Source organism: Bufo gargarizans, chromosome 2, assembly GCF_014858855.1.
Source record: "Bufo gargarizans isolate SCDJY-AF-19 chromosome 2, ASM1485885v1, whole genome shotgun sequence".
In the NCBI taxonomy this organism is placed as follows: Eukaryota; Metazoa; Chordata; class Amphibia; order Anura; family Bufonidae; genus Bufo; species Bufo gargarizans.
In genome coordinates, this window is record NC_058081.1 from 565,447,138 (window position 1) to 565,466,086 (window position 18,949).

At 43.1% G+C, this 18,949-nt stretch overlaps 1 protein-coding gene across 2 annotated transcripts in view; it reads left to right on the forward strand.

Annotated features, from left to right (window-relative positions):
• Nucleotides 1-18,949, forward strand: part of LOC122928636 (excitatory amino acid transporter 2-like) — a 201,368-nt gene that overhangs the window by 167,239 nt on the left and 15,180 nt on the right. For both annotated transcript variants that reach the window (XM_044281675.1, XM_044281674.1), the window contains exons 5-7: nucleotides 5,690-5,870; nucleotides 6,647-6,773; nucleotides 7,587-7,820. In XM_044281675.1, the coding sequence (XP_044137610.1) occupies nucleotides 5,690-5,870; nucleotides 6,647-6,773; nucleotides 7,587-7,820 (542 nt within the window). The remainder of the gene's footprint in view (nucleotides 1-5,689; nucleotides 5,871-6,646; nucleotides 6,774-7,586; nucleotides 7,821-18,949) is intronic.

Genomic DNA, 18,949 nt, shown 5'->3' on the forward strand with positions numbered 1-18,949 from the left:
TTCTCAAGGAGACATAGAAGTGGTATTGTAACGCTGATAACGGCGTCATCGCCACTGGCCATGTTGGTGGAGTACTCGAAACAGCGCAACAGGGCACACAGGTCTCGCATGGAGGCCCAGTCATTGGTGGTGAAGTGGTGCTATTCTGTAGTGCGACTGACCCGTGCGTGCTGCAGCTGAAACTCCACTATGGCCTGCTGCTGCTCGCACAGTCTGTCCAGCATGTGCAAGGTGGAGTTCCACCTGGTGGGCACGTCGCATATGAGGCGGTGAGCGGGAAGGCCGAAGTTACGCTGTAGCGCAGACAGGCGAGCAGCAGCAGGATGTGAACGCCGGAAGCGCGAACAGACGGCCCGCACTTTATGCAGCAGCTCTGACATGTCGGGGTAGTTGTGAATGAACTTCTGCACCACCAAATTCAGCACATGCGCCAAGCAAGGGATGTGCGTCAAATTGGCTAGTCCCAGAGCTGCAACAAGATTTCGCCCATTATCACACACCACCAGGCCGGGCTTGAGGCTCACCGGCAGCAACCACTCGTCGGTCTGTTGTTCTATACCCCGCCACAACTCCTGTGCGGTGTGGGGCCTGTCCCCCAAACATATGAGTTTCAGAATGGCCTGCTGACGTTTACCCCGGGCTGTGCTGAAGTTGGTGGTGAAGGTGTGTGGCTGACTGGATGAGCAGGTGGAAGAAGAGGAGGAGGAAGCCGAGAAGGAGGAGGTGGCAACAGGAGGCAAAGAATGTTGCCCTGCGATCCTTGGCGGCGGAAGGACGTGCGCCAAACAGCTCTCCGCCTGGGGCCCAGCTGCCACTACATTTACCCAGTGTGCAGTTAGGGAGATATAGCGTCCCTGGCCGTGCTTACTGGTCCACGTATCTGTGGTTAGGTGGACCTTGCTACAGATGGCGTTGCACAGTGCACACTTGATTTTATCGGATACTTGGTTGTGCAGGGAAGGCATGGCTCTCTTGGAGAAGTAGTGGCGGCTGGGAACAACATACTGTGGGACAGCAAGCGACATGAGCTGTTTGAAGCTGTCTGTGTCCACCAGCCTAAATGACAGCATTTCATAGGCCAGTAGTTTAGAAATGCTGGCATTCAGGGCCAGGGATCGAGGGTGGCTAGGTGGGAATTTACGCTTTCTCTCAAATGTTTGTGAGATGGAGAGCTGAACGCTGCCGTGTGACATGGTTGAGACGCTTGGTGACGGAGGTGGTGGTGGTGGTGTTGGTGGTACATCCCCTGTTTGCTGGGCGGCAGGTGCCAACGTTCCTCCAGAGGCGGAGGAAGAGGCCGAGGCGGCAGCAGCAGAAGAGGCCGAGGCGGCAGCAGCAGAAGAGGTAGCAGGGGGAGCCTGAGTGACTTCCTTGGTTTTAAGGTGTTTACTCCACTGCAGTTCATGCTTTGCATGCAGGTGCCTGGTCATGCAGGTTGTGCTCAGGTTCAGAACGTTAATGCCTCGCTTCAGGCTCTGATGGCACAGCGTGCAAACCACTCGGGTCTTGTCGTCAGCACATTGTTTGAAGAAGTGCCATGCCAGGGAACTCCTTGAAGCTGCCTTTGGGGTGCTCGGTCCCAGATGGCGGCGGTCAGTAGCAGGCGGAGTCTCTTGGCGGCGGGTGTTCTGCTTTTGCCCACTGCTCCCTCTTTTGCTACGCTGTTGGCTCGGTCTCACCACTGCCTCTTCCTCCGAACTGTGAAAGTCAGTGGCACGACCTTCATTCCATGTGGGGTCTAGGACCTCATCGTCCCCTGCATCGTCTTCCACCCAGTCTTGATCCCTGACCTCCTGTTCAGTCTGCACACTGCAGAAAGACGCAGCAGTTGGCACCTGTGTTTCGTCATCATCAGAGACATGCTGAGGTGGTATTCCCATGTCCTCATCATCAGGAAACATAAGTGGTTGTGCGTCAGTGCATTCTATGTCTTTCACCGCTGGGGAAGGGCTAGGTGGATGCCCTTGGGAAACCCTGCCAGTGGAGTCTTCAAACAGCATAAGAGACTGCTGCATAACTTGAGGCTGAGACAGTTTCCCTGGTATGCATGGGGGTGATGTGACAGACTGATGGGGTTGGTTTTCAGGCGCCATCTGTGCGCTTTCTGCAGAAGACTGGGTGGGAGATAATGTGAACGTGCTGGATCCACTGTCGGCCACCCAATTGACTAATGCCTGTACGTGCTCAGGCCTTACCATCCTTAGAACGGCATTGGGCCCCACCATATATCGCTGTAAATTCTGGCGGCTACTGGGACCTGAGGTAGTTGGTACACTAGGACGTGTGGATGTGGCAGAACGGCCACGTCCTCTCCCAGCACCAGAGGGTCCACTAACACCACCACGACCATGTCCACGTCCGCGTCCCTTACTAGATGTTTTCCTCATTGTTATGGTTCACCACAACAACAAAAATATTATTTGGCCCAATGTATTGTATTCAAATTCAGCGGGATATAAATTTGAGGCCTAGTATTTAGGCGCTGGGTGACCGGTATGGATTTAGTGACAGAATTAGACTTGGAAATGCACAGTAGTGTGTGTGTGAAGTTATTCTGAATGACCCTATGTGCACCTTCAATATTATATACCCTTTTAGGGATAGATTTCAAATAGCTCTGATATAGCAGAAACCACTAAATTATGAAATTGCTAAATTGGGAATTGTATTTCAACCCAGAACAAAAAATGTGCTTTGACGGACACTAAATAACTTTCCCAGCCACAACAGGACAGCGGTAACGAGAGATTTAGCGGGATATAAATTTGAGGCCTAGTATTTAGGCGCTGGGTGACCGGTATGGATTTAGTGACAGAATTGGACTTGGAAATGCACAGTAGCGTGTGTGTGTGAAGTTATTCTGAATGACCCTATGTGCACCTTGAATATTATATACCCTTTTAGGGATAGATTTCAAATAGCTCTGATATAGCAGAAACCACTAAATTATGAAATTGCTAAATTGGGAATTGTATTTCAACCCAGAACAAAAAATGTGCTTTGACGGACACTAAATAACTTTCCCAGCCACAACAGGACAGCGATAACGAGAGATTTAGCGGGATATAAATTTGAGGCCTAGTATTTAGGCGCTGGGTGACCGGTATGGATTTAGTGACAGAATTGGACTTGGAAATGCACAGTAGCGTGTGTGTGTGAAGTTATTCTGAATGACCCTATGTGCACCTTGAATATTATATACCCTTTTAGGGATAGATTTCAAATAGCTCTGATATAGCAGAAACCACTAAATTATGAAATTGCTAAATTGGGAATTGTATTTCAACCCAGAACAAAAAATGTGCTTTGACGGACACTAAATAACTTTCCCAGCCACAACAGTACAGCGGTAACGAGAGATTTAGCGGGATATAAATTTGAGGCCTAGTATTTAGGCGCTGGGTGACCGGTATGGATTTAGTGACAGAATTGGACTTGGAAATGCACAGTAGCGTGTGTGTGTGAAGTTATTCTGAATGACCCTATGTGCACCTTGAATATTATATACCCTTTTGGGGATAGATTTCAAATAGCTCTGATATAGCAGAAACCACTAAATTATGAAATTGCTAAATTGGGAATTGTATTTCAACCCAGAACAAAAAATGTGCTTTGACGGACACTAAATAACTTGCCCAGCCACAACAGTACAGCGGTAACGAGAGATTTAGCGGGATATAAATTTGAGGCCTAGTATTTAGGCGCTGGGTGACCGGTATGGATTTAGTGACAGAATTGGACTTGGAAATGCACAGTAGCGTGTGTGTGTGAAGTTATTCTGAATGACCCTATGTGCACCTTGAATATTATATACCCTTTTAGGGATAGATTTCAAATAGCTCTGATATAGCAGAAACCACTAAATTATGAAATTGCTAAATTGGGAATTGTATTTCAACCCAGAACAAAAAATGTGCTTTGACGGACACTAAATAACTTGCCCAGCCACAACAGTACAGCGGTAACGAGAGATTTAGCGGGATATAAATTTGAGGCCTAGTATTTAGGCGCTGGGTGACCGGTATGGATTTAGTGACAGAATTAGACTGGGATATGGCCAAAAAATAACCACACTATTGCTGGTTAAATGCACTTGGTGACGGGCGCAGCTTGCCCCTGATGTAGTATATGGCCAAAAAATGAACAGACTATTGCTGGTTAAATGCACTTGGTGTCACAGCTTGACCAACCACACTACTGAGGGTTAAATGCACTTGGTGACGGGCGCAGCTTGCCCCTGATGTAGTATATGGCCAAAAAATGAACAGACTATTTCTGGTTAAATGCACTTGGTGACGGGCGCAGCTTGCCCCTGATTTAGTATATGGCCAAAAAATGAACAGACTATTGCTGGTTAAATGCACTTGGTGTGATAGCTTGACCAACCACACTACTGAGGGTTAAATGCACTTGGTGACGGGCGCAGCTTGCCCCTGATGTAGTATATGGCCAAAAAATGAACAGACTATTGCTGGTTAAATGCACTTGGTGACAAGAGCAGCTTGCCCCTGATTTAGTATATGGCCAAAAAATGAACAGACTATTGCTGGTTAAATGCACTTGGTGTGATAGCTTGACCAACCACACTACTGAGGGTTAAATGCACTTGGTGACGGGCGCAGCTTGCCCCTGATGTAGTATATGGCCAAAAAATAAACAGACTATTGCTGGTTAAATGCACTTGGTGTGACAGCTTCACCCTGATGTAGGCTTTAGCCAAAAAACAACCACACCATTGAGGGTTAAATGCACTTGGTCGCAGCTTGTGCTGGCGCACCACAAGACACAAAATGGCCGCCGATCACCCCAGAAAAATGTGACTGACAAACGGTCTGGGCAGCCTAAAAACAGTGAGCAATTGAGTATCAGCAGCTCAATGATCCACAGCTGCAGATCGATCAATAATCAAGTACTTTGGAGGAGTTAATCTGCCTAATCTCGCCCTACTGTCGCAGCCGCAACCTCTCCCTACGCTAATCAGAGCAGAGTGACGGGCGGCGCTATATGACTCCAGCTTAAATAGAGGCTGGGTCACATGGTGCTCTGGCCAATCACAGCCATGCCAATAGTAGGCATGGCTGTGATGGCCTCTTGGGGCAAGTAGTATGACGCTTGTTGATTGGCTGCTTTGCAGCCTTTCAAAAAGCGCCAAGAAAGCGTCACAAAAGCGCCAAGAAAGCGACAAACACCGAACCCGGACTTTTACGAAAATGTCCGGGTTCGGGTCCGTGTCACGGACACCCCAAAATTCGGTACGAACCCGAACTATACAGTTCGAGTTCGCTCATCCCTACTCATAACAGAAACCCTTTAAGCATTTCCATATAAGAGGAACTTTTTCTCTACCTTTAAAAAGTTTTAGAATATAAAAAATTAATTTCAGGGGAAAATCCATTTATCAGATTGTCCAGAAATTTGTTATGCTATAACACATCACAATTCGTATGCACATGTCTTTTATAAATCCAACAATGCAAATTTTTTTTGTCTGAAAATATTAGGCGCTCCAGTCATATGTGTGACTAGAAGCCTGAAGGCAAAATGAATAATCATCTACATGCCTCCATCCTCAGGTTCTAGGTCCAAGGTGTGACTGCTACTTTTTATATCCTGTAGTTACACCCCTGGTCTCGGGTGTAGTCACTGTTTCCTGGTACATGAAAAAACAGTTTGTTTGTTTTTTCCCCAGATACAAACGGTTTCAAAAAAAGTCCCAGCACCCCCTTCACCACTGGATCTAATCAGACCTATTAATGTTACCGGACTAACGGTTAATGGATCTCAATCAAATTCTTCTATAGCTGAAACTTCTGGACCTATCATGGTAACCCAAAAAAAGCTAGAGTTTAAAGGAGGGATGAATGTTCTTGGTAAGAGCAACTTTTATACAAAACAACATTTTAATGCATAATTCATATGTGTTGTAATAGTTGACCATGCTAAACCTAGTGCTGTCAGTAGTTTAGCATGGTCAAAAATGCTGACAGAGTCCCTTCAGTACAATTGTAGGCTTCTTTGGTCTTAGATGCTGTCAGGGGACCTGAAGGACGGTATATTTTTGAGGTGTAATTGTGGCCATACCAACACTGTATTTGTTTGAAGGTTTTATACCAGATTGACTTAAAGGGGTTAGCCAACCCTTAAAATGCCTCCTACTGCCCGGGCCCCTCACACTGATTTTACTTACCTTGCTCCCCGCCTCCCGCGTCTCTTCTGACGCCCGCATGGCAGCCACTGCATCTCCACGTTGCATGGATGAAAACATCCAGTGACGGGAGGGCAGCCAATAGCAGGACACGACGGGGACAAGCCTCCCTAGCATTGTGGGTGGCGCTAGGGTGGCTAGTCCAGATTTTTTCATCCACACAACGGGCAGTGGCGGCAGTGTAGGGGCATAAAAAGCGACGCAGGTGGCGGGCAGAAAGGTAATTTCAATCAGTATGAGGGTTCTGGGCAGTAGGGGAGGCATTTTAAGGGTTGGATAACCCCTTTAAACCTGAATACAAAAAATATAGTCCTTAGAATAAAGAAAACTTAGAATATACAAAGAATCTAATGAATGAACTGAGAATAAAATGTGCTGTTTGAGTATATTCTGTGCTTGTATTTGTGTTGCTGACCTCTGATTTTCATTCCATCTACTTAGGCCTCATTGGCTTCTTTATAGCATTTGGTATTTCCATGGGAAAGATGGGAGACCAGGCTAAGTTAATGGCTGATTTCTTTAATATACTCAACGAAATCATTATGAGGCTTGTCAGCATGATTATGTGGTAAGATATATGTGTGGTTGTCTGGATTTGTTTCCTTGTGGTTTATTGAGAAACTCAATTATAAAGCATGAAAAGGGGCAGAGTTAAATAATCTATGGAATTTAACTTTTTATTCGGGTTGAATGAGGTTATACAGAAACATGTTGTCTAATGTGGAAAGTAAAAATTAACATCTGCCATACACTCAATCTGTAGTCCATCTATCTTAATGGCTTCTTCACCATACTATAAAGTCAGTTAGCACTGTTTTAGTTTAGCATGGTGGGATAAGGATTGATATAAACGTTCTGCCATGTTTTCTCATCAAGAATTCTTGGGTATGAACTAGGTCAGATTTTGGGCCCACTGAAGACTGTATTGTACCTAAGCCCAACATATAGTCAATGTGCTCCAACAGAACAGTATATATAGTACATTCTTCATTCATAATGGATTTTAGAAAGTATATCCATGTAAACAGACTTTTCCATTGACTTGTTTTCCCATAATGTATCCAAGCAAGACCCACTCAATGACCGTAGAGGCAACTATGCAATAAATGAAAGATGTGTCAACCCCCAATAGCGTAAAGGGGTTAGTTGAAAGCTAAATAGTATGTAAAATAAATACAATACAACTAATATAGAATAACCATAAAAGGGCACAATAACCACCCAAAATCACCATGTAAAGCACATGTAACAATAAGATTTCTTATAAAAATAACTCATAGCAGCATTCAAATACATATGCCATACAGAGGACAATAGCAATCTCATATACTGCTCATATACTAGTGATAATTCATTTAAATATTTCCCTTATGCTATTTAGGTACTCACCATTTGGAATTGCGTCTCTTATCTGTGGGAAGATTGCTGCCATCAAAGACCTAGAAACTGTGGCTCGGCAGCTTGGAATGTACATGGTTACAGTAATTGTGGGCCTAGTAATTCATGGAGGCATGATTCTACCACTCATATTTTTCTCAATTACCAGGAAAAACCCATTTAAGTTCTATGGCGGTATATTTCAGGCCTGGATCACTGCCCTTGGCACAGCCTCTAGGTAAGCAAAACAATTCATAGTAACTGTCTTTTAATAAAATCGAAAAATGATCCAAGATTTTACACCAGTGCATAAACATTCCTAAAATGGGAATCCTTTAGTACTATATAAATGACAAGACTTAAAAGGGTTGTCCAGCTTTTATCTCAGTATTATCCATGCTCTGGACAACATTGTACATAAGAAGTAGTATGTCCCTGCTGGGTTTTGTGCTGCTTGGGGACAGAATACCACTGAGTCCAGTGATAAGCCACAATGGTGTATGTGACCCCATATCAAAGTTTACCCAGCAGGGCCCAAAAAGAGCAGGACCAGATCATTGGGTTGGAACAGAGCACAGGAAGCAGGTCAGTGGCTTTTTTATGTTATGTACAGAGCTGCCTAGAGCATAGATAAAATTGTGATAGACGCTGAGCGGCCTCTTTTTAAAAGAACGTTATTATACAGTTATATCTGATGGAGTGATGCATTACACAAGGATCTTTTTGCTTTTCTATTTTTAAATTGTACAAATATACACACACACACACACACACGTGTGTCTATATATATATATATATTAGCATTTAATCTATTTCATTTAATGTTTCTTTTTGTAGTTAAAAGATATCGACAATATTCACCATAACAGTGACCTCTACAGCACCCCCCCTAAACAGTGTACTCCACAGCCCCTCACTCCTTATCACTGAACCCCCTCCTTAAAATAAGTGTGCCGCAACCTTAAAATGGGACCTCCACAGCAGCTTAAGGGGGTATCCGATGGCATGGAAGGCAGCGCGATGCCTTCCCTAGGCATCTGCGCTGCCTTCCGGTGACGAGCCTGTGAGATTCAGCCCCCTGGATCTCACAGGCCAGAAGCTGTATGAGAAATACACACAGTATTACTCATACAGCCAATGCATTCCAATACAGAAGTATTGGAATGCATTGTAAAAGGGATTAGACCCCCAAAAGTTGAAGCCCCAAAGTGGGACAAAAAATAAAGTAAAAAGTTGTAAAAATAAAGTTTCCCCCCCCAAAAATTAAAAGTTTCAAGTAAAAATAAACAAAAACGTCATTTTCCCCAAATAAAGTTAAAAAAAATAACTTCAACTTTTTCCCCCCTATTTTTTACATTTTATCATATGACCTAACCCCTCAGATGAACACCGTAAAAATAAAAAAATAAAAACTGTGCTAAATAAACAATTTTTTGTCACCTTACATCACAAAAAGTACAACAGTAAGCGATCAAAAAGGCGTATGCCCACCGAAATAGTATCAATCTAACCGTCACATCATCCCGCAAAAAATGAGACCCTACCTAAGACAATCGCCCAAAAAATAAAAATAAATATGGCTCAGAATATGGAGACACTAAAACATCATTTTTTTGTTTTAAAAAAGCTGCAATTGTGTAAAAAAAGCAATTTTTGTCATCTTACAGTACATCACAAAAAGTGTAATGGCAAGCAATCAAAAAGTCATATGCACCCCAAAATAGTGCCAATCAAACCGTCACCTCATCCCGCCAAAACTTAGACCCTACGTAAGATAATCGCCCAAAAACTGAAAAAACTATGGCTCTCAGACTATGGAGACACTAAAACATGATTTTTTTTTGTTTCAAAAATGATATTATTGTGTAAAACTTACATAAATAAAAAAAAGTATACATATTAGGTATCTCCGCGTCCGTATTGACCGGCTCTATAAAAATATCACATGAGCTAACCCCTCAGGTGTACACCGTAAAAAAAAAAAGTGTAAAAAAAAGCTATTTTTTTGTCATCTTACATCACAAAAGGTGTAATAGCGAGCGATCAAAAAGTCATACGCACCCCAAAATAGTGCCAATCAAACCATTATCTCATCCCGCAAAAATCATACCCTACCCGAGATAATCGTCCAAAAACTGAAAAAACTATGGCTCTCAGGCTATGGAGACACTAAAACATGTTTTTTTTTGTTTCAAAAATGATATTATTGTGTAAAACTTACATAAATAAAAAAAGTATACATATTAGGTATCGCCGCATCCGTATCGACTGGCTCTATAAAAATACCACATGATCTAACCTGTCAGATGAATGTTGTAAATAACCCAAAAAAAACTGTGCCAAAACAGCAATTTCTTGTTACCTTGCCTCACAAAAAGTGTAATATAGAGCAACCAAAAATCATATTTACCCTAAACTAGTACCTCCAAAACCTCCACCCTATCCCGTAGTTTCTAAAATGGGGTCACTTTTTTGGAGTTTCTACTCTAGGGGTGCATCAGGAGGGCTTCAAATGGGACATGGTGTCAAAAAAACCAATCTGCCTTCCAAAAACCGTATGGCATTCCTTTACTTCTGCGCCCTGCCGTGTGCCCGTACAGCAGTTTACGACCACATTTGAGGTGTTTCTGTAAATTACAGAATCAGGGCCATAAATATTGAGTTTTGTTCGGCTGTTAACCCTTGCTTTGTAACTGGAAAAAAAAATATTAAAATGGAAAATCTGCCCAAAAAGTGAAATTTTGAAATTGTATCTCTATTTTCCATTAATTCTTGTGGTACACCTAAAGGGTTAACAACGTTTGTAAAATCAGTTTTGAATACCTCGAGGGGTGTAGTTTCTAGAATGGAGTTTTTTTGTTGTTTTCTATTATGTAAGCCTCACAAAGTGACTTCAGACCTGAACTGGTCCTTAAAAAGTTGGTTTTTGAAAATGTACGAGAAATTTCAAGATTTACTCCTAAATTTCTAAGCCTTGTAACATCCCCCAAAAATAAAATGTAATTCCCAAAATGATCCAAACATGAAGTAGACATATGAGGAATGTAAAGTAATAACTATTTTTGTAGGTATTACTATGTATTATAGAAGTAGAGAAATTGAAACTTGGAAATTTGCTAATTTTTTCCACATTTTTGGCAAATTTGGATTTTTTTTATAAATAAAAATGTTTTTTTTTTAACTTCGTTTTACCAGTGTCAATATGTGATGAAAAAACAATCTCAGAATGGCCTGGATAAGTCAAAGCGTTTTAAAGTTATCACCACTTAAATTGACACTGGTCAGATTTGCAAAAAATAGCCTGGTCCTTAAGGTGCAATTTGGCCGTGTCCTTAAGGGGTTAAGGGAGCTCGGAGGAGACATAGCTATAGGGGTTGCAGTGGTCGCAGTTGCCCCCCTTGCCAGTGGCATTCTATTTTTCCCTTTTTAAGATGCAGTGCATGTTATAAAAGGAATACTAGCGAGCGCTCCCATTATGGAATTGGTCACTAGTATGCAGGAGGCGGGGGAGTGAAGCTCTGCACTTACCTCCCCCTGCTTGTCCTTCCCTGGGCGCTGAGTTGCATTGTCCTGTCTGCAGACAGAGTGGACATAGTGCTATGACCTAAAACTGCAGGCAGTCTAGTGACTGTGCAGTTCAGGCGCCGAGAAAACAAGAGAGCCAGGTAGACCATTGAGAGTGGCGGTGGATCAGGAGAGGTAAGTTACTTTATTTATTTAAATCTCCGATCTGATGTCTGATACCTTGGGGGTCTGGTCCGAGGTCTGATATGGGGGGGGGGGGTCTGATAGTTCTATTGGAGCTCTGGTCTGAGGTCTGATATGAGGGGTCTGACATGAAGGTCTATTGGGGGTCTGATCTGAGGTCTGCTATTTGGGGTTCTGGCATGGAGGTATAATAGGGGTCTGATCTTAGGTCTAATACATTGGTGTCTGAGAGGTCTAATCAGGGACTGGTCTGAGGTTTGATATGGGGATTTCTTACATGAAGGTCTGATATGGGTTATCTGATCTGAGATCTGATATGGGGAGTCTAACATTAAATTCTGATGGGGGGTCCCATCTGAGGTTTGATATGAGTGTCTGATCTGAGATCTGATATGGGGGTCTAATCTGAAAGTTAAGGGGGTATGCTTTGTACTGGCGCACAATATAAGGGGGTACTTTCTGTACTGGCACGCATTAGGGGGTATTTTTGTACTGGCACACATTATAAGGAGAAGTATTACCACTGGGGGGGGGGGGGCTATGGGGAACATAACTAGTAGTATGGGCACAATGGGGGCATTATTACTATTGGGGGCACCATTACACTGCCTGTCCAAAAAAAAAAGTCACCACCTGGATTTAACTAAGCAAATAGTTATGAGCCTCCTATTGGATAATTACTGCCTGGGTGATTATCTTTCAGCTGGCAATAAGTTATTTAACCCCAACTGGTGCAATGAGTTGCTTCTTATTTCTTAAACAACCATGTCGAAAGACACATCTCGTGGTCGTGGAAAAGATGTTAGTCTGTTTGAGAAATGAAAAATCATTGTCATGCATCAAGCAAGAAAACATCTAAGAAGATTGCAGAAACGACTAAAATTGGGTTAAGAACTGTCCAACGCATTATTAAAAACTGGAAGGATAGTGGGGACCCATCGTATTGGAGGAAGAAATTTGGCGGGGGAAAAAAGCATGAATGACCGTGATTGGCGATCACTTAAACATTTGGTGAAATCAAATCGAAGAAAAACAACAGTAGAACTCAGGGCTATGTTTAAAAGTAAATGCATTTCCACATGCACAATGCGAAGGGAAATCAAGGAATTGGGACTTAACAGCTGTGTAGCTGTAGGAAATCCACTAATCAGTGAGGCAAACCAGAAAAAAAGGCTTAAATTTGCTAGGGAGCATAAAGACTGGACTCTGGAGCAATGGAAGAGGGTGATGTGGTCTGATGAGTCCAGATTTACCCTGTTCCAGAGTGATGGGCGCATCAGGGTAAGAAGAGAGGCAGATGAAGTGATGCACCCATCATGCCTAGTGCCTACTGTACAAGCCTGTGGGGCAGTGCTATGATCTGGGGTTGCTGAAGTTGGTCTGGTCTAGGTTCAGCAACAGTATGTGCTCCAGGAATGAGGTCAGCTGACTACCTGAACATACTGAATGACCAGGTTATTCCATCAATGGATTTTTTCTTCCCTAATGGCACGGGCATATTCCAAGATGACAATGCCAGGATTCATCGGGCTCAAATTGTGAAACAGTGGATCAGGGAGCATGAGACATCATTTTCACACATGGATTGGCCACCACAGAGTCCAGACCTTAACCCCATTGAGAATCTTTGGGATGTGCTGGAGAAGGCTTTGCACAGCAGTCAGACTCTACCATCATCAATGCAAGATGTTGGTGAAAAATGTATGCAACACTGGATGGAAATAAATATTGTGACATTGCAGAAGCTTATTGAAACAATGCCACAGCGAATGCGTGCCGTAATCAAATCTAAAGGTGGTCCAACGAGGTGTGTGACCTTTTTTTTTTGGGTGATGACTTTTTTTGGGACAGGCAGTGTATTTCTATTGGTGGGACTTTGGGAGGCACTATTACTTTGGGGGGCACTGGGCACACCTTAGCACAATTATTTTTGAGGGACATTATGGTTACACTATTACAGGGAGTGCAGAATTATTAGGCAAGTTGTATTTTTGAGGATTAATTTTATTATTGAACAACAACCATGTTCTCAATGAACCCAAAAAACTCATTAATATCAAAGCTGAATATTTTTGAAAGTAGTTTTTAGTTTGTTTTTAGTTTTAGCTATTTTAGGGGGATATCTGTGTGTGCAGGTGACTATTACTGTACATAATTATTAGGCAACTTAACAAAAAACAAATATATACCCATTTCAATTATTTATTTTTACCAGTGAAACCAATATAACATCTCAACATTCACAAATATACATTTCTGACATTCAAAAACAAAACAAAAACAAATCAGTGACCAATATAGCCACCTTTCTTTGCAAGGACACTCAAAAGCCTGCCATCCATGGATTCTGTCAGTGTTTTGATCTGTTCACCATCAACATTGCGTGCAGCAGCAACCACAGCCTCCCAGACACTGTTCAGAGAGGTGTACTGTTTTCCCTCCTTGTAAATCTCACATTTGATGATGGACCACAGGTTCTCAATGGGGTTCAGATCAGGTGAACAAGGAGGCCATGTCATTAGATTTTCTTCTTTTATACCCTTTCTTGCCAGCCACGTTGTGGAGTACTTGGACGCATGTGATGGAGCATTGTCCTGCATGAAAATCATGTTTTTCTTACCTTGCAGACTTCTTCCTGTACCACTGCTTGAAGAAGGTGTCTTCCAGAAACTGGCAGTAGGACTGGGAGTTGAGCTTGACTCCATCCTCAACCCAAAAAGGCCCCACAAGCTCATCTTTGATGATACCAGCCCAAACCAGTACTTCACCTCCACCTTGCTGGCGTCTGAGTCGGACTGGAGCTCTCTGCCCTTTACCAATCCAGCCATCTGGCCCATCAAGACTCACTCTCATTTCATCAGTCCATAAAACCTTAGAAAAATCAGTCTTGAGATATTTCTTGGCCCAGTCTTGACGTTTCAGCTTGTGTGTCTTGTTCAGTGGTGGTCGTCTTTCAGCCTTTCTTACCTTGGCCATGTCTCTGAGTATTGCACACCTTGTGCTTTTGGGCACTCCAGTGATGTTGCAGCTCTGAAATATGGCCAAACTGGTGGCAAATGGCATCTTGGCAGCTGCACGCTTGACTTTTCTCAGTTCATGGGCAGTTATTTTGTGCCTTGGTTTTTCCTCACGCTTCTTGCGACCCTGTTGACTATTTTGAATGAAACGCTTGATTGTTCGATGATCACGCTTCAGAAGCTTTGCAATTTTAAGAGTGCTGCATCCCTCTGCAAGATATCTAACTATTTTTGACTTTTCTGAGCCTGTCAAGTCCTTCTTTTGACCCATTTTGCAAAGGAAAGGAAGTTGCCTAATAATTATGCACACCTGATATAGGGTGTTGATGTCATTAGACCACACCCCTTCTCATTACAGAGATGCACATCACCTAATATGCTTAATTGGTAGTAGGCTTTCAAGCCTATACAGCTTGGAGTAAGACAACATGCATAAGGAGGATGATGTGGTCAAAATACTCATTTGCCTAATAATTCTGCACGTAGTGTAGTGTTGGAGACTATTTGTCGGGTGCAGTTATTTTTTAGGGCACTGTGTGCCTTTATTGAAGGGGGCACTATATGTGTGGTACCAGTATTTTCAGATGGACTGTTTCTGCGGTAAAGTATTGGCGAGCAAAGTGGGCACAGTATTGGGGGTGGCAAGATGGGGTGTTCAGAAGGTGGGAAGATGATGGAAAAGTAGGAAACTAAGATGCCTGTCAAACTCTTCAAAGAGAAGAGATGGCTGAAAGAAATCATCATGGTGGTCTGGTCTGAAAGAAGAAGATGCCCTGTTTGTTCCGAGTGCTGTATGTAATTTCAAGGGGTTGTCCGCTTTTTACTATTGATGGCCTATCCTCAGGGGTTTGGACTCCTACTGATCTGATATTAATGACCTATCCACATCCCTGTGATGACCACCTCCCCCTTCCCCCACATCCCTGAGGTGACCTCTCCACAGACCGAGGGGTGGAGCCTGGATGGGGAACCTCAAAATTTGCTTGTATGGGGCCCTGAAATTTCTGATGGCAGCCCTGTGTGTAAGTGAAGATAGTTTTCCATAAGCAGCACTTTTGCATATTTTTGCTCTGGTATAGGAACAGAAAAAGAAAACAAAATTGAAGTCCTGGATCCTGCATTTGAAAGACACCAATGGTGTCAGACTGATCCCATGGAATATAATGCGAAAAGAGGTTGAAAGAAATCCAGTTCCACTTGAATAAAGGAATGTAGATTTATTTTGCTTGCGGTAAAAACTCATCCATGAATTACAAAAATAGCAGTCTTGTCTAAGCTTTTCGGGCTACCAGAGATAATGCCCTTCCTCATGACAGAGGTGCTATTTTTGTAATTCATGGATGAGGTTTTTACCGCAAGCAAAATAAATCTACATTCCTTTATTCAAGTGGAACTGGATTTCTTTCAACCTCTTTTCGCATTTGCTGCCCGTTACCTGACACGGGCCTTCCGTGCTCACAGCTGAAGGAGGGGCAGGTGAGAGCTGCTGAATTTCCTTTTTCTTCATGGAATATAATGGTTTCTATCAAATTTCCATTACAGTTTCCCTGATTGTGCCAGACAAAGTACTGCTTCATGCAAGTATTTTATATGGAATCTTAGAAAGATGATCCTGCAGGAACCTCCGCCATGGATGTGAATCTAGTATAACGTTATTAGCAAAGCAAATAAATTATAATGGCTGCATGATTCAATATCAGACTGGTAGCTTCCTCAAGCCATACAGATACAGAAAAAGAATGGTGTTCATATACAAAAATGGCAAATTAATGGTAATTAATGGTAATGAAGTAGGCAGAAACATTTGACAAAAGTTACAGTACATAAAATACATTGAAAGCCAAAATACACCTGATAATAAAACATGTACAAAAGCAAATGTAACATAAATATGTGGTAAGTAAATTAATAACAAGAGACAAGCACATTTGTCAGACTTACCACTGCTGGTATTAATAAGGGGCAGAGATGACGAAAGCTGGCAGAAAAACTGTTTATATATAAAACCAAAGAAAATTGGTAATTGGTAAAAACAGAGGAATAGATTCCATAGACAGTTGGATGCAGAGCTTTCAGATAAAGCGATTTAAAGCTTCTCCAAATAGTCATACCAATAAAAATTGATATGATGCTCAGGTCTCATAGGACTTACCGGTATATATTTAGGATTTATATATTTAACTTTTTAAATAAATTTTTACTCTTTCTCTCCTCCCTATACATTTTTAACCTCTTGATCGCAATGACAGTAAATGATGTCAGAGTGACACTGACATAAATAGCTATGGGTAGGTGGGTTACTTTGGGGGGTGGAGAGAGGCCTCAGACATGCGGGTGGCAGGTGTTTGCTCACTGAAAGCCGCGACAAGCTACATACCCAGTGTTTCCTGGTAATAAAGGAATTTGGCCTCCCTTCACTTTGATATTCCAGTTCTTTCTAGCTCCGCCCCCACTGAGATGGTTGTTCATCGTGGCCAATGTCATCGTCATTAGCAGCAGCAGTCTCCTACTGCTGTTCTTCCACCAGTCAGTGACAGCTCCTCATCCTCCTTCCAACAGATGATGACAAGGACACCGTACTGCACGTGGATGCAGCCTGGCTGCTACAAAGGAGACCACAAAAAGGACACTTTTCTTGTACTAGGCTATGGCCAGTTCTACTTTCCTACTGGATTTTGTGCTTGAACACCCACAGCTTATTATAATCCTGCAAATCTTGCATGTAATAATGCTTTTGTTTTCTGGCACTGTGAATAAAAACTGCCAGATGGGAGATACTCGCACTGTTCTCACAGAGCTGGTGGCAGCCGAGCTTGGCTTAGGTCTGGCACATTTTGAGCCTTTGTCCACAGTGTCAACGGCATCACCAGTTCCTGAGCCGACCATAAAAGAAGCAGATCTGACCCTGGCAGATTTTTAGTAGCTGTGACACAGTGAGAGGTTTGGTCTCGGAAAACAGGTATTTTCCTCCCAGCATGTGCTGCTGGGCTGATTTACAGCCAGGTGAAATCAAATACCGGACTGGATTTTAAATGCTGATCCAGGTTTTGGCAGCACCTGGCTGTCCTTAAGAAGCCATCTCTCTGTGTTGGGATCTGGGAGCCTTGTGTCTGGATGAAGGCTTGCTACCTGTTTGATGTGAAAACAAGTTGGTGCTGCTATGGGCAAGGACTATTTGAGGCAGAATTGCCGCATGGTGTAAATTACCACCAACATCGCAAGGTGACTTTTTGTTTGAATATGACTGCTTGTTTTGTCACTTGCCTAAAGTGTGAATAAAACACTGAACTGTTTGATCCAAAGAACTTGTTGTTGCCTCCATACTGCGTCCGCTAATCCTGTCTACCAGAGTGAGTCCCCACAGAGCTTATGGCTGTATGTTGCCTCTGCTCTTTATTGCCACTGCTGCAATTACCACAATCCTTCTCTGATGTTATCGTTGATGCTGTACGTGTCCCAATTCACAAATCTTGTAGCATCTTTGAAGGTCCTGATTGCACGACAGGCATCTCTGATGAGCTGCCACTGCCTGACCTCGAAACAACACGTGATCCCTGCTGAAGGGGCCCATAACAGTTGCTCCAGGTGTCCACAGTGGCATGCACCTTGCTGCATAGCAACAGTTGCAAGGAGTGGCGCATGTCCTCCACTATGTGACAGTACAACGCAGGGATGACTACGAAGCAGAATCCACTAAATGCCACGGCAGTGACTGTAACACAAGCAACTTGGCCAGGTATCAGTTAAGCTTGCACACCAGTGGATTTCTGGGTGTGTACAGTTGTTTTCTGATCAAACATTCCATTATCGATGGCTGACGAAAGAGCGGAGTAGGATGAGGGGGAGTTGTCTGACCAGGAGAAGCAGTAACTGATAATGACAAGGACACTGTACTGCACGTGCATGCAGCCTGGCTTCTGCAAAGGTGCCTGGCAAAAAGGGAAACTCTTTTGTTGCACTAGGTGGCCGCCAGTTCCATTTTTTCACTGGTTCAGCTGATGCCGCCTCAAGTGCTGCAATATAAAAGAAGTGGTGCCTACATTTGTGTTTGAATGCCCATGGCTTATTTTAATCCTGCAGATCTTGCACATGGTAATACTTTTGTCTTCTGGCACTGTCAGTATCTCCCGTTTAGCACAGAAAAACTGCCAGACGGGAGATCCTAGCACACACTTAACACAGAGCTTACGGGAAGTTAAGTTAGGCTCAGCTTTGTCACATTTTGAGCCCGTGTCCACAGTTTCAACAACTACACCAGTTCCCGAGATGACCATAATAGAAGCTGATCACACTCTGGTGGATTTTTTGGAGGTTCTGGCCATACGATGCCTCTGCCCTTTATTGCCACCACTGCGCCCACCACAGTCCTCCTCTGATGTTACCTACTCCTTAGCACCCCAATCCGGCTCTCGAGTCCTGTCCAAGACACAATTGTCATCCACACCCTTCATGCCACTTTTTGTTTTTCAGCCCGTGATATGTCATTGTGGTCAACTGTTTATCAATTTGCAACTTATTTTTCAACTTATCCACTAGTTTTCAAATTATGTTTGTTCTTTAAGTGCATTAGGTGCAAGGTACAAAAAGCCTGATGCTGCTGTGTCGGTTTTGGAGTACTTACAGTAGGTGAGGTAACCTGACG